Raw genomic sequence first — 15,400 nt, forward strand, 5'->3', positions numbered from 1 at the left:
TTTGAACTCAACACTTGGTAGAATATTAAGACTTGCTATAATGTTATAGTAAAAAGGATATTAACACTTCACAATATTAAGACTTCTCTTGCTTCCGATTGAAACCAAACGAATACACACATAATTTTAAACGTAGCACTATTGATTATGTTAACATAAATTTGGAATTAAAATTTTGAACTTATACATAAAAGTAACTTATACATAATTTGAGATTATACATAAAAATTAACTTATACAAAAAAAAACTTAGACATTATTTTCTCAAGCAGGATGTCATCATCTTCATCCGATGAATTGGAAGAAAGATTAGACGAAGTTTTCGACGATATTTGCGAAGATACATTCAACGACATTCTCGAGGCCCAAACCAATAAGCAAAGCAAACATGCTTATATAGAACGAAACCGTGAAGCAGGACACAACTGTTTATGGAATGACTACTTCACCGAAAATCCGACATATGAGGCACAATTTTTCAGATGCTGTTTCCGTATGAACAAGGAATTATTCATGCGTATTGTCTATGGCCTCTCACAGAACGTTCCATTCTTTCAACAAAGAAGAGATGCTACCTAGAGGCTTGGTCTTTATCCACTACAAAAATGTACGGCAGCAATTTGTATGCTTGCTTATGGTTCTGCGGCTGACGCGGTAGACGAATATCTCCTGTTTACATTATTTCACTGACGGAATAATACAGTTATTTGGAGATGAGTATCTACGAAGACCCACAGCAGAGGATCTTCAGCGACTACTCGATATTGGAGAGACACGCGGGTTTCCTGGGATGGTTGGGAGCATTGACTGTATGCATTGGGAGTGGAAAAATTGCCCAACCTCTTGGAAAGGACAGTACGCATGTGGATCAAGCAAACCGACAATTGTCTTAGAGGCTGTAGCTTCACAAGATTTTTGGATATGACACGCTTTTTTTGGTACTCTAGGTACCTTAAACGATATTAATGTCCTTGATTGGTCTCATGTTTTTGATGACATTATAGAAGGTCGAGCTCCAAGGTTAGAGTATGTAGTCAACGGACACAAGTATAAGTTCGCTTACTACCTCATAGACGGTATATATCCAAAATGGTCAACATTTATCCAATCTATCACACTTCCTCAAGGTCCTAAAGCAAACTTATTTGCTAAAGTTCAAGAAGCAGCCCGAAAAGATGTGGAGCGGGCTTTTGGAGTATTGCAAGCTCGATTTGCGATTGTCAAAAACCCGGCTCTTACATGGGACAAAGAAAAGATAGCGAAGATTATGCGAGCATGTATCATACTACACAATATGATAGTCGAAAATGAACGCAATGGATATGCTCGTATCGACATATCGAAATTTGAAGAAGGAAACGTCACCAGAAGTTCACAGGTGGAAACCGAAACCGACATGCCTACAAATCTCAATAACATATTTGTCAATAAGAATCAAAAAGATCTTCGGGATAGGCGTATACATGAACAATTGAAAAAAAAGATTTAATTGAGCATATTTGGAACAAATTTGGTGATGAAAATTAATAATTATTGTATCTTTGAGTTTAATTATTGTATCTTTTTTTTTCCATCATGCAATAAATAAAAAATAAATTTCAATTTAAAAAAAAAAAAAAATTTATTCCTAAGGACTCCTAATTGGGGATCACCATTAGACACATTATTTTGACTAGAGTCCTTAACTATTCAAAAAAAAAATTATTAAACTAATCCTAAGGACTCCTCCCACAAATCCACCATTGTGGATGCTCTAAGAGCATGATTATCCGGGGTCCTTAGTGAGGTTCTTAGTGCATGGGTCCCCACAAAACCTTTAAAAATCGGTTATAAAAACTACTAATTAAGAACCGATTTTAGTAAGTTTCTTACACTGTTCACGGGTCCTACTGATTCGTGGCGATCCGCGATTGGTTTACTTTTAAAATTTTTTTTTTTTTTAGAAAAAGAAAACCTAAAAAACCCAAATGGATTTCTTAGGGATAAAGATGGCCTAAGATCCTTGAAAAAAGGTGAGCATTCAACCATATAGCAATATGGTGAGAGACATGAAAATCTATTTGCTCTACTCATTAAACATCATAGTCATAGATCCATTGTACAAAGCGAAAAGGTTTTTTTCTGCAAACTACGTACACACTCGGAATCAGGGCGAATCTTTTAACATATTATTAGAGAGATTTTAATGAGTATATAATAAAATAAAACCAAAAAAACCACAAATTCATGAAACTAGGGGACAAACTAAAAAAAAAAAAAATCAATGTGCGCACTTTTTTTTTTAATGTGTCACCGCAAAAAAATAGATTCTATAATAGTGTGTAAGATAACATGCTTAGTCCAATAATCCTACAATTAGGCCAGAGACGGATCGGGTATCCGGATCCGGATCTTTATTAGACAGATCAATAATTTTACTATCTTTATCCGGATCCGGAGTTCTCGGATATTCCAATGTCGGATATCTTTCTAAAAATTGTAATATCCGACGGATATCCGGATCTGGATTTGAATCCTTAAAATAAATAAAAATAATATTAATATATAAAAATATTTAAAATAATTTAAAAATAAAAAATAATCTAATGTTTTTAATTATTTCTATGTATAGTATTACAAAATTTACTAATATTACAAAATTTACATATACTATTATAAAAAATAAAATATATTAAATAAAGTTAGTTTTTATATATAGATATTACTATTTTTGAAATAGTTATTAATAAAACTTACGGATCCCCGGATATCCGGACTAAAAAATCAATATATCCAGATCCGGTTTTGATGAGATCCAACATTTTACTATCCGGATCCGGATTCGCTCCCTCCGGATATCCTGGTTTTTTGGATCAAATCTCGGATCAAATCTGGACCTCGGATAAAAGTCTCAGGCCTACTTACTAAATCCGAATAAATCCGGATTCGGATAAAAGTCTCATGTCTACCTACAATTATGCAATGCCTCTCCATTATAAAGACAAAACATGCTATTAATAGAATCACACGCATTCGTACGTACTTTGTAGACATCATCATACCCACGTGAACTGTAAATGTTCAGTTTCAGTGTGGTTTTAATACACACCAATGATCATGACAATCATACATGGCGATACTAGGCTTCAATACGGTAGATTGCTACGAACAATCAAATACATATCGTAGACCGAACCATCCCAAGTATATATATTTTTTAGCAACTCCCCAAGTATAAATTACACATAAGATATTGCACAATCTGACTATAGATTACCTCAAACTTATACAAAAGTGTTGACGTACGATTGACCTCTGCAAAAATGCCAGATCATGTACTGGACATTGGAACGTACATTACATAGTTTATCAGAATTTATTCCTTCTCAACAAACCAATAATTCTCTAAACAGACGAAGTAATCAAGATGCACCCAATCAGATGAGCTCCATTTTGTTTTGATAACAAACTATTTCCCCATAGCAGACAACTGAAATTGCACTAACCAGACTGAACAAAATAATAATCCCTCCGTTCCTAAAAGATAGACTTTTTTAGTATTTTCACACATATTAAGAAAACACATTAAACTACCATAATAAATGTATCGTTTTCTGTAATTTTCAATTTTCAATAACTTTTAACCAATACTAATTCAATAAAGACAATTAATTTTTTTGAAGTTTACAATTTTTTCATAGAAAACACAAAAAATACATCTTTCTGAAACAAACGTTTTTTTCTAGAAAGTCTATCATTAAGGAACGGATGGAGTATAAATAACCAAAACAGTATTCTTTTAAAAAAAAAATCCTCTCTTCCCTAGACACAATCAAACTATAAATCAAAACACCTTGTTAACCTATAATTCATTCTCTTACTTCCTTCATATCTTCAACAATCTTGAAAACCATGGTTGTTTCGTTAAAGCCAAAACCAGTCACTCTTAATAATAGCCAAATCTATTTTAACCCAAAATGCAAAACGAGTCCGGTTCTAGTCCCGGTTGTAAATTTAACCGACCCAAATGCCAAAACCCAAATCGTAAAGGCTTGCGAGGAGTTCGGATTCTTCAAAGTCGTCAACCATGGGGTCAGACCAGAGTTTTTGACCCAGTTGGAAGAAGAGGCCATCAAATTCTTTGCTTTGCCACAGTCTCATAAAGACAAGGCGGGTCCATCCGACCCGTTTGGGTACGGTAGTAAACGGATCGGACCTAATGGTGATGTAGGCTGGATTGAGTATATTCTCCTCAATGCTAATAGTGATACCAAAACCATCGCCGTGTTCCGGCAAACCACGCCAACTTTCAGGTAAAACACAAACAAAGCGCTCATGTTTCTTGGCATGTCTCCCACATACTTTAACATCTAAAAGGTAAACAGAGAGGTGGTGGAAGTGTACATGGAGGAGATGAAGGACATGTCTAGCAAAGTTCTTGAGATGGTAGCTGAAGAATTAAAGATAGAGCCAAAGGAGAAGCTAAGCAAACTGGTGAAGGTGAAGGAGAGTGATTCGTGTCTGAGGATGAACCATTACCCGGAGAAGGAGGAGACTCGAGACAAGGAAGAGGTTGGGTTCGGTGAGCATACAGATCCACAGTTAGTGTCAGTGCTTAGGTCAAACAACACAGAGGGATTACAAATCTGTTTGAAAGATGGGACTTGGGTCGATGTTCCACCTGATCACTCCACTTTCTTCGTTATTGTCGGAGATACTCTTCAGGTAGCTTTTCTGTTTCAACTTCTGTTTCAATATTTATATATAACTAATTTAAAATAATTTTACAAATTTTATTATATTACTATTGCTAAAGGTTTTTATAATATGTAGTTTTTGAGAAACATAATTTTTTTTAAAGATATATATTTTACATTTTTAATATATTTCATATAAGGAAATAATGGTAAATTGTAAACTTTTACTTATTAGTTGTATTTAACTATTATTGAATTATTTTTAATTAATCACAAAACAATATTCCATCCGTTTCAAAATGATTTATATTCTAGAGTTTTCACACTTGTTAAAAAAACATGTAAAATTTTGATAATAAATGCATTGTTTTCCATGTTTAGCTATTTCTTATGATTTTTAACCAATCAAAATTCAGCAAACACAATTAATGTTTTTAAAATTTACACTTTGTCATTATTATATATATTGAAAAGGTAAAATATGAATCTTTTTGAAACAATTTTTTTTTTCTAAAACATGAATCATTTTGAAATGGAGAGAGTATATTTCTTATTTTTTAAATATATTTTCTAATAAAAAATATAAATTTTTTTTTGAAACAAGGTAGTATATAATAATAAATTTGAAATTGAGGATTGATATTTATACAAAAAATATTAACAAATTAGACATACATAAGTTAAATAAAGTTTAAGAGAACAAGAAATGGTAAAAATTAAATATAAGAACATAATTAGACACATTAAATTTGGTAGTAACAAATAAATTGAATAAAAAATAGGAAAAAAGTATGGTCATACGTTACCTGAGAGTGTGTATTATTTGACTTAATTTAACCAAATATCTTAGACTTACATGCTCAAAATTATTTTACAAACAAACATTGTAAAATTAGTATGGGGCATGTGCCCCACCCTTTATTCAAGTAGATCCGCCCCTGATCATCATTGATATGCAACTTTTGGAACTGATATTATTGGTTCACAAAAAAATCACACATTTCTAGTAATTTTACCAATGAATGCTATACATTGACTATTATAGGTGATGACTAATGGAAGATTCAAAAGTGTGAGACACAGAGTGCTCACAAATACAAAGAGGTCAAGACTATCGATGATCTACTTCGCAGGTCCTCCGTTGACAGAGAAGATTGCACCATTCTCATGCCTTGCCCCAAAGAAGGAGGATTGTCTCTATAGAGAGTTTACTTGGTCTCAGTACAAGTCAGCTGCTTACAAGACTAAGCTTGGCGACTATAGGCTTGGTCTCTTTGAGAAACAATTTCCATTTTCTTTTTCCGGTACTGTTTGAGCTTCTTTTTATTTTATTTTAGCTTATAAGTCTGGACAAAAATAACAGAAAATACAATAAATTTTCAGTTTTTTTTTTCTAATGTATTGTAGTCATCTTTTAGTATTTTTTACTTTGTTTTGGCTTGCTCTATACAATGTTCACCTCCTTTTAATATTTTGTTTCATGTTCGGGTTTAATTTGGAAATCTTTTCAAAATCCCCTAATTAAGACATTATTTGCAAATTGATTTCATACATTTTTTTGCTTATGTGTCTCTAATACAATTACTTTTACTAAAAATGTGATGTGGAATAATAGAAATGATGTGACACTGATGATTACGATTAACGTTGATCTATATTTTTGGTACTTTTTAGAATATACTAATAATTTATACATCATTATTAAAATACATATATTTAAATAATATAAAAATAGAAATAAAACAATATTTCACAAATTTCAAAATATTAATTAATTCTAGTTTTTTATAAATATGCAATTTTTATTAATTAAAATATTTTTAAAAATTTCTACAATTTTTCAAAAAAAACACTTTATAGTGTAAGAAAACACTTAGTATTGAATATTGGTTGAGTCTAATAAAGCACACATGTCTAGACTTAAGTGTATGAATCATGACGCATCGACAGAAAAAATACTGATTATTGGTTCGCATTTAAAGTAGTTGACCGGAAGTAACTAATCGAAAATTGAACTACGTGAAATGAATGGATAAAGCCCACATGTCTAATAGAAATACTGACTATGTTGTTCCCCCCCCCCTCCCCCCGCAAACCTTGGCCACCGTTCATGTGTATTTAGCTAGTAAAAAAGTTAAAAAAAAAAACACACGGCCTAAATAAATATGAGTACAAGTTAAAACTTAGTAGCAAACAGAAAATAATATATTTGGAAATGTACTTCCTTTTTTTTTTTAACACCCGAATGTTTATAAAAAAAATCAATCCAACCAAGACTAGTTGGTGATAGGGGTGGACACAATTATTTATTATTTGCTTAATACTCGCTACTTCATCGATTTTTAACTCGTAAAATCGGAATACAATTGGTCTGATCAAGTCAAATATCAAATAATCTACATAAATTACTTCTAAATACAAGACAAGTATCAAGTATTAGAATAAAATTAAGTATTTGACGTTTTTGTTTTATTATTTGTTTTTGTTAATTAACAAAGAAACATTTTCCTAAAAAATAATAAATAACTTGTTTATATTTTATTTTCCACAAGTGAAACAAACATAAATGATATATTAGTATTTTTGGAATTTCTCTTTTTTATATGTTATATTTTTCGAATTTGCTACAACATAGGACAGTAATGAAATATTTTTTATATATAATAAAGTTATTTAGATTTAAATTCTAATGAAGTGACTTATAAGTAACAAATAATAAAATAAGGTAAATAACTTGCAAGTCCATCTATTTTAGCAAATACTTGATTATTTGCTACTTGACTTGTACTCGTTACTTGTTTGGTGTTTGGCGAGTAGCAAGCCAACAAATTTTATTAATCGCAAGCTTGAGTTGAGTATTAAATATGGTAATTTTATTTATTAGTTGTCTTGCTATTTGTCCCCATTACTTGTTACTGGTTAGTTAGTCAAAAAAATATTTGTTACTTGTCCCATCATTTCAATAACACAAGTGTCAAACTGTTCATCACGTGTTTGTTTGTTGTCTATGTAATGTAATCTTGTTGAGATAGCTCTCGTTCAACTATCACCATCCATCGCAGAAGACAGATACCTTTTCTTCTCTTTGAGCTTTGGGATCCATCAATCAACGATGGCGACCGACGAGCCCTCTCCCTCTCGCTGGAGCTTTCTGGTAAACCCATACTGTCTCACCTGACTCGTTATCTTTTACTTCTAGAAAAAAAAAAAACATTTTCTAAGCCATACAAGATCACTATGTTTCTTAAATATTTGTAGTAAAATCCAAGTCAAACTCTTCACTGTCGCTAAGACTTTATATTTTTATATAAAGAAGATAAGAATGTTCTTGAATCACCGGAGAAACGGAGGAACTCTCTTTAGACCACTGCTTCGTTTCAACTCTTAGTTTCTCGAGTTTATAGATGAAATATATAGCTTTACTTACTTCAATAGCTTAGTGAGTGAGTGAACAACGATCTGAAATCAAGCCAATGATTTTAAAACGTTTTGTGATGCCAAGTTTGGAAGGAAGAAGCTGTCTGAAGAACAACAAGAAGATGGACCATCCAACACCACCAAGGAAGAACCTTCCCAAGTCGTCACCAATCCAGTTCAGGTTACTCCTTTTTTGCCCTTTCTGTAAAGTGGTAACGGTGTTATGTTCTTTTTCCTAAGATAGATTCAAAGTTTTTGGCGTTTCTGATGATTGCAGGAGGAGGGTAACACTGGCTTGGCCAATGGGATTCGAGAGAAGCCGTAAGATCTATGCTTATTGTGTATATGTTGGATGTGTGGAATAGTTAGCATAGGCACTAACTGTCTCTTTAATGTTTCTTCTTCAGGAAGAAGTCAATGTTTCCACCTTTTGAATCAGCAGAAACTCGTGCTCTTGCGGAGAGTTTGAGCAGGTAATGGGTACTTGGATACATTCTTGCTCTTCACATCATGTTCTTGTGTGTTTACATGGCTTGTGTTTCAGGGATATCATACGTGGGAATCCAAATGTCAAGTGGGAAAGCATCAAGGGCTTAGAGAACGCTAAAAGGTTGCTCAAAGAAGCTGTTGTCATGCCTATCAAATACCCCTCGTATGTCCCTTCTTTACTGTCTCAGCTCATATTAGCCAAATGTCGATAAATTTTCTGTTTATGTTTTGGTTCTTGAATCTCAAACTTATGGTTTCAGCTACTTTAATGGTCTACTATCTCCATGGAAAGGGATTCTTCTCTTTGGTCCCCCTGGTATCGGAAAGGTACCATGATTCTCTCTCGAATGTGTTATTCCTCTTGAGAAACCTAAGCATGACAATCTTTATTCTGTCTTTGTGCAGACTATGCTTGCAAAGGCTGTTGCTACAGAGTGTAACACAACATTCTTCAATATCTCAGCCTCGTCTGTTGTTAGCAAATGGAGAGGTGACGACATCTTCTTTTACACCTTTATTTTACTCAAATGGTGCACTCTTTATACTAATTGTGTTGTGATGCTTTTTTTTTCAGGTGATTCTGAGAAGTTGATAAGAGTGCTGTTTGATCTAGCTAAGCATCACGCACCTTCGACTATATTTCTTGATGAAATCGACGCAATCATAAGCCAACGTGGTGGTGAAGGTCGTAGTGAACATGAAGCAAGCAGGCGTCTCAAAACCGAGCTGCTCATTCAGGTAAAAAATAATCAAGAAGATCATCATCGTCTTGCCAGACCATTAGTATAACGGGTTAAAAAATCTGCAGATGGATGGGTTACAGAAAACAAATGAGCTTGTATTTGTTTTAGCAGCAACAAATCTCCCATGGGAACTAGATGCAGCTATGCTCCGCCGACTAGAGAAAAGAGTATCCTTATTTGTTTTCTTTTATTGAATGGGAATGTTTATTTTTATTTTTATGATTATTATTTTGTTTTGGACTTAAGCAAGTGACATGTTTAGATTCTTGTACCTTTACCTGATCCGGAAGCAAGAAGAGGCATGTTCGAGATGCTCTTGCCTTCACAACCGGGAGATGAGCCATTGCTTCATGATGTGCTGGTTGAGAAGTCAGAGGGATACTCTGGTTCGGATGTTAGGATACTTTGTAAGGAAGCTGCCATGCAACCATTGAGACGCACATTGGCTGTATTGGAAGACACAGAAGAACTTGTTCCTGAAGACGGTAAGAAAGTCTTTTGAAAACAATACATCATTGTTTACATCTAAAACTGCAGAATCTTTTACTTGTTGAGTTTTGTTTTTGTTTGGTGGTTGCAGAGTTGCCGAAAGTGGGAGCTATACTACCAGAAGACATTGATAGAGCGCTGAGCAACACTCGACCATCGGCTCATCTGCACGCCCATCTCTACGACAAGTTTAACGATGATTATGGTAGCCATATCCTTAAATAACTTGGATGAAACATTACATGTCATCTTGTACTTGCATCCATCATTATTTGTAATGGTAATGGAAGCCTCTCAGTGACTTTATCTTCAGTTCATATTACTTCCATTTTCTTGGACCAATTTATTGTTTTATTTAAATAAAAACTATATAACTATCACCGTCTTTGCTTCTCGCTGGTCGTCCTGAGTGAAATATCGATGAAGTGTGCAGTAAAAACACCATAGTGATCAAAGAAAAGGCTAAAAGTAACTGCGTTGGATGAAAGAATTACAAAGAAAAGAACAGCAGCACCAAGTTCTTGTCTAGTGTTTGGTACATGTTGATATTCTATGACTTACACAACAACTGTTTTTTTCACTCACTCAGGTTCTCTCCGGACCAGCTTTTCCTTTTCTGGACCGTTTTCTTGTCCTCTTCTCTGCACCGCTTTCACCTTTCTTTACCTACAAAATAAAAAATAACAAGATTCTTTAACCATTGGAGCAACTTTAGTGACACCAAGTAAAAAGCTTGCCAAACTCTCTTATCTAACCTCATGTCCACCAGATTTCGATTCAGCCCTGGGTTTTGATTGAGGTTTCTTGGCATCGTTCACCTTCTTTTTCTTCATGCATGAAAGTGGGTTTGGTCCCTGCAGAGTTTTTCAGACAACAATGTTAGATCATACAAGAGACTAAGGATGTGAAATAGGGAGTGTTACATTTACCTTTGCTCTATTTCGCTTGAATTGGGGTTTATCCTTAACACCGAGTCCATTTCTTGAACTGGCCACTCGCGGCGTTTCCCATTTATCCTCTTCAGCTGTTCCTTCTCCTATATTAGAAGCTAAGATTCTCGCAGTCTGTTTCTCCAACATCCTCTTCTCCGCATCGGTCATGGTCAACCGCTTTCTTTCAGAGTCTTTTGCGACCTCGCGTTGGAAATCAGAAGGTTGGTCGATCTGCAGACTGTTATTCAGACCATACAATAGTGGAACGATAGACTCCTGAAAGAAATTTCACAATGCAAATCACATTAATAACAAAAAAAAACATCTCCTACAAGACCAACAAATATATCACAAGATTCACAATCAAACTAACCATCTGAAGCTTTTTCCTAAAAACGGCGTCCTGAGTACCGAGAAAGAAATGCTCAGAGTTTTTGGATCCGAGTACCTCTGACAAACACACGTCTGCTGGTTTCGCCTCGTCGTGCTCACACCTAACAAGTCAAATTAAACCAAATCAATCTCATATACGTTATAACAACATCCAGGTCTGGCACATTAACAGAATCCAAACCTAACACTTTCAATACATAAAGCTCATCATTCTTCAGTGATGCTCAAACCAACTTCACATACACTATACAGAATCCAAACCTAACACTTAAAAAAGAAATCTTCACTTTCTACACATTATAAAGCTCATCAATCATCATATTAATCATAGCAAATAAATTTAATACACATTAACACTAACAAAAAAAAAAAAAAAAAAAAAAACTCAATCTCAATACATAAAACTCATCATATCAGCTACTCAAATTAACTTGATATACAAATTATACAGAATCCATGCCTTGCAATGCAACTTAAAAGAAAATCTTCACTTTCTACACATTATCAATCATAGCAATTCAAGTTCGAGACCTCTCAATGTAAGAAAACGAAGACTTACGTAGCTGTGCTAAGCATCTGAGCAGCCTCGAGGGACTCCGAGTAATCTTTACCCAGTTTCTGCAACTCCGCAACCACACACCTGGTCGTGAAGAGCTTGACGGGACCTCCGAGTAGCTCGGAGATGACAGTGTCGGCGGGAGTGATCTCGCGAGACACGAGATGGTGGACGAATGTGCCGTCGCAAAGGACCTTGAAAGGCTGTCGGAACCCGAAACAGACAGTGAAGAATCTCACGGTTCTCCTGTTCTTCTTCTGCCTCTTCACTCTCATCTTGTCTTCTTCTCTCTGGATTGAAACGGATTTTCAGAGGCGGAGAAGGGTGAAGGAAAACTAGGGTTTTAAGGGTTTTTTGTCTGGTGATTGAACGCCGAGAGATGTCGGGAGAGAGAACTTATTTGTTGGGTTCACCGGTTTTATAAAATTTGGTTCTAATTGGTTTGCTTACTCATATCAAATTCAATATACTTTTTTCCCTTCAGTTTGGTTCGGTACTTCGGTTTCATGAAAATTTTAATTTAGTTCAGTTTTTTTTTTTGAATGGACACACTTAGCAAAGGCCCATTTTATTTTGAGTCCAATACAAAAAAAGTTCATTAAGACTTTCCCACTTCAACCAGTGTCTCTAACCTTTCTTCAACAATCACTTCTGTTCAGTAAGGGTTATTCGTTGTTGTATTTTAATGGATTTGAAAATCCGAACTAAATCTAGTGTTATTGGTTCTATGATTTTCAAATCTGTATTAAAATCATGTGTTATTGGTTTAATGATTCATAAATTCTGTATCAAATCAAGTGTTATTCAATCGTACAGATTTACTAATATATTTGATTTTATAATGGATTTGAAAGGATTTGTTTGGATTTTTTAGTTAAAAATACAAAGACTCAAATCCGAGGGAAAACCTTCGGATTTGCATATTTTACTTGGATTTATAAATACTATATGAATTTCTAAATCAATCAAAATATATAAACCAATAACACCTCCTGATCTCTCTTCTGATTTGGTCGGAAAACACACACGCATTCGATGGAAACAGGAACAGCAGTACAAATTCGACTGTAATTTTTTAGGGGAAGCATAAACACGAAACAGTTTATTGGAGACGAGAGAGATATTTATACAAGGATTTAATTAACAAATAACAAACTACAAAAACATTTAAGATACTCTAAAACATAAGTACCTTAACATATTTAATTAATTTCGGATATTTTCGGATCGTAATTCGAATTTCAATTCGATTCGGATTGTATCCAAACCTCAAAATACCAAGTTCTTAAGTCTCATTCAGATATTTTTGTATAATGGTTCAATTTGAAATTCATTTTTTTTTCAGTTTGGGTAGAAATTTTGGGGCAAAAATGTCTATACTTACCGAAATTGATAAAAACGTCCAAATGGATCTAAAATTGTAAATCTAAAGAACCAAAACCGAACTCTGAAGAAAAAAAAGTATTCAAAGATATATGAATCACAATTATATAGTTAAATATAATATTATTTTAGATTTAATATCTATAAATTTTCAAAATACATGAAATATAAAAGAATATTTAAAATAGCCACATGTCAATATTTGAAAATAACAAAATACTCAAAATATATGAAATATTTAGATGTTTTCCATACAAATACACAAATTGAACTAATTTTCTTGCTAATTTAAAATATTTTATCTTAGATTATTCAGATTTCTAAGTTGTATCTTATTTTTATTTTGGATTTTAAAAATTATAAGATATATTTAGTTTCCTAAAATTTCATATAATTTAAATGATTATTCAAACAGAACCACATCCCCTAGACTATATTTGCGAAATGATTTTGCCACATGTCCTATCTACAATCATTTTTATAAAAAAAATGATGACATGGCTAACAAGATTGATGACATAGCTAATATGACATACACAATCACATTTATTACTAACATATATTTTTGGTACATTTTATAAAATATGGCAATAACTAATACATTACATTTAATGTTGATTTATATTTTTGTTAAAGTTCTTAAAATGTGGTAATAATTCATAAATCATCATTAAAATAAAAATATTGAAATATGCATTATAAATTTCGAAATACATTATTTAATTGTATTTTTATAATTATACAATTTTTATTACTAATATTTTCAAAATTTTCTACATTTTTTTTTTAAAATAATAAATTGTTAATCGTAATTTCATTAGTTTCTTTTAGATATCTACAAATTTTATAAATATTGTTTAGTTATAATTTTTAATAACTATAAAATTTTTATATGATTTTTAGTAATTTTATACAAGTTGATTTAATACATTTAACCAAAATAAATAGATAAAAAATTTATCTAAGATTCGAATTTTAAATATATTACATATATATTATTAAATATAATTTAAAATAAACAAAATTATTTTTTTTCTTAATTTTATGCTTAAATAATCAACTTTATATTAAATATTAGTCAAAAATAATAAAATATATAATATTAATAAATTTCATTTTAAATATAATTTAACTTTTAAAAAAATTATCACTGCATATAGTGCAAGAAAACACCTAGTTAATCTGAACTGAGACTGAATCAATATTTATAAATACTCAAATATATCTTAGATATTTAGTTCAAAAAATCTAAAATTTGAATAGACTTGAACGAATATCAGAATATTCACTCCAATCGGTCATATTATTTGAAATTTGAACATAATTTTTTTTTGGAATTTCAAAAAGCTATTAATTAAAGTTGGTAAAATGTCAACATGCATTAAATGTGATTTGTGTTTAGCTTAAGCCTTTAACAAAAAAAAAATTAGAGACAATTTGCAGCCACGTTAAACCCAAATGAAAAACAAAATAAACCTAAAAAACATTATACACGTGCGGGAAAAAGCGAGCGAGAGAGAAACAGAGATGTGAAACTGTGTTCTGTTTCCAGTTTTTGTCCCGTCTTTTCATGATCATTATCTCTCTCGACACATACACAACACGTGATACACACCGACACATAGATAGATATATAAATCAATCTGACTACTCATTCTCATCATCACCATCAAAAACTTCACAAGCCTTTTTACTCACAAATTAAGAAAGAAATGGAGATGCAAAGTAACTGCGACTTGGAGCTTCGCCTTCATCATCCTCCTTGTTATGATTCAAGCAGATCCGAAATTCCACAACCGAAGCAAGAACCTCAGATATGTGTTTCTTCAGATCTTATCCATCTCCAAGCAAAAGCTATACTATCACTAGCGAGTAGGGATGTGGAAGAGAGATCAGACGGCTCAGATCCTTCAATAATCTCAAGCAATATGAATCGAGTTCATCATCAAAAGACCTGTACGAAGAGATCTCTTCGTAGTTTTCTTCAGAAACGTAATGTTCGGATTCAGGCTTCTTGTCCTTACCGTCGGTTCCCCATAAGTCTGTTTATTTGATTTCAGTTTCTCTCATGTAAGACATTTGAGTTAGCATACCTCTTTTTTATTAGATCGAATTGTTTTCCTCTTCACTGAAAGTTCATGACTCAAACCACACCAAAGACTAGCTCTAACTACAGAACCCAAAAGAGATATTGAACAAAGCCAACACTTCGAAAAAAAAGAAAAAAACACTAACAATCTGAAAGAAATGTTCAAAAATGCTCAGTGGTAAGGAGTTTGCTTCAGCTCAAACTGGCTTCGGAGTCAATGAGATCTTTATCAG

General features: G+C 32.9%; 3 protein-coding genes across 3 annotated transcripts; 2 read left to right on the forward strand and 1 right to left on the reverse strand.

Moving 5' to 3' along the window:
• The first annotated feature begins 266 nt into the window (after nucleotides 1-266).
• On the forward strand, nucleotides 267-6,147 carry LOC106404190 (gibberellin 2-beta-dioxygenase 3). The gene is made up of 3 exons (XM_013844929.3): nucleotides 267-4,292; nucleotides 4,365-4,704; nucleotides 5,722-6,147. Exons 1-3 carry the CDS (start codon nucleotides 3,892-3,894, stop codon nucleotides 5,989-5,991), a joined length of 1,011 nt encoding a protein of 336 aa, XP_013700383.1. The 5' UTR covers nucleotides 267-3,891; the 3' UTR covers nucleotides 5,992-6,147.
• A 1,475-nt stretch (nucleotides 6,148-7,622) lies between these two features.
• LOC106406870 (katanin p60 ATPase-containing subunit A-like 2) lies at nucleotides 7,623-10,199 on the forward strand. Its single transcript, XM_013847610.3, has 11 exons — nucleotides 7,623-7,830; nucleotides 8,179-8,274; nucleotides 8,371-8,414; nucleotides 8,501-8,566; nucleotides 8,638-8,745; nucleotides 8,843-8,909; nucleotides 8,988-9,072; nucleotides 9,157-9,320; nucleotides 9,391-9,492; nucleotides 9,588-9,810; nucleotides 9,906-10,199. Exons 1-11 carry the CDS (start codon nucleotides 7,789-7,791, stop codon nucleotides 10,037-10,039), a joined length of 1,131 nt encoding a protein of 376 aa, XP_013703064.2. The 5' UTR covers nucleotides 7,623-7,788; the 3' UTR covers nucleotides 10,040-10,199.
• A 62-nt stretch (nucleotides 10,200-10,261) lies between these two features.
• Nucleotides 10,262-12,109, reverse strand: LOC106406871 (rRNA-processing protein UTP23 homolog). The gene is made up of 5 exons (XM_013847611.3): nucleotides 11,699-12,109; nucleotides 11,120-11,240; nucleotides 10,744-11,022; nucleotides 10,570-10,668; nucleotides 10,262-10,480 (listed from the first exon to the last, which is right to left on the reverse strand). The coding sequence occupies exons 1-5, from the start codon at nucleotides 11,968-11,970 to the stop codon at nucleotides 10,400-10,402; spliced, it is 852 nt and encodes a 283-aa protein (XP_013703065.2). The 5' UTR covers nucleotides 11,971-12,109; the 3' UTR covers nucleotides 10,262-10,399.
• Nucleotides 12,110-15,400: the final 3,291 nt, after the last annotated feature.

This window comes from Brassica napus, chromosome C3 (assembly GCF_020379485.1).
Source record: "Brassica napus cultivar Da-Ae chromosome C3, Da-Ae, whole genome shotgun sequence".
NCBI classification, from domain to species: Eukaryota; Viridiplantae; Streptophyta; class Magnoliopsida; order Brassicales; family Brassicaceae; genus Brassica; species Brassica napus.

Excerpts from the sequence above, each read along its gene's own strand:
- LOC106406870 (XM_013847610.3), top strand. The coding sequence starts at position 7,789 with ATGGCGACCGACGAGCCCTCTCCCTCTCGCTGGAGCTTTCTG. Across the intron at positions 7,831-8,178 it reads CCTCTCGCTGGAGCTTTCTG|TTTGGAAGGAAGAAGCTGTC; the intron begins GTAAACCCATAC and ends TGTGATGCCAAG. Across the intron at positions 8,910-8,987 it reads GTCCCCCTGGTATCGGAAAG|ACTATGCTTGCAAAGGCTGT; the intron begins GTACCATGATTC and ends GTCTTTGTGCAG.
- LOC106404190 (XM_013844929.3), top strand. The coding sequence starts at position 3,892 with ATGGTTGTTTCGTTAAAGCCAAAACCAGTCACTCTTAATAATAGCCAA. Across the intron at positions 4,293-4,364 it reads CAAACCACGCCAACTTTCAG|AGAGGTGGTGGAAGTGTACA; the intron begins GTAAAACACAAA and ends AAAGGTAAACAG. Across the intron at positions 4,705-5,721 it reads TTGTCGGAGATACTCTTCAG|GTGATGACTAATGGAAGATT; the intron begins GTAGCTTTTCTG and ends TGACTATTATAG.
- LOC106406871 (XM_013847611.3), bottom strand. The coding sequence starts at position 11,970 with ATGAGAGTGAAGAGGCAGAAGAAGAACAGGAGAACCGTGAGATTCTTC. Across the intron at positions 11,023-11,119 it reads TTAGGAAAAAGCTTCAGATG|GAGTCTATCGTTCCACTATT; the intron begins GTTAGTTTGATT and ends AATTTCTTTCAG. Across the intron at positions 10,481-10,569 it reads CGAAATCTGGTGGACATGAG|GTAAAGAAAGGTGAAAGCGG; the intron begins GTTAGATAAGAG and ends TTTATTTTGTAG.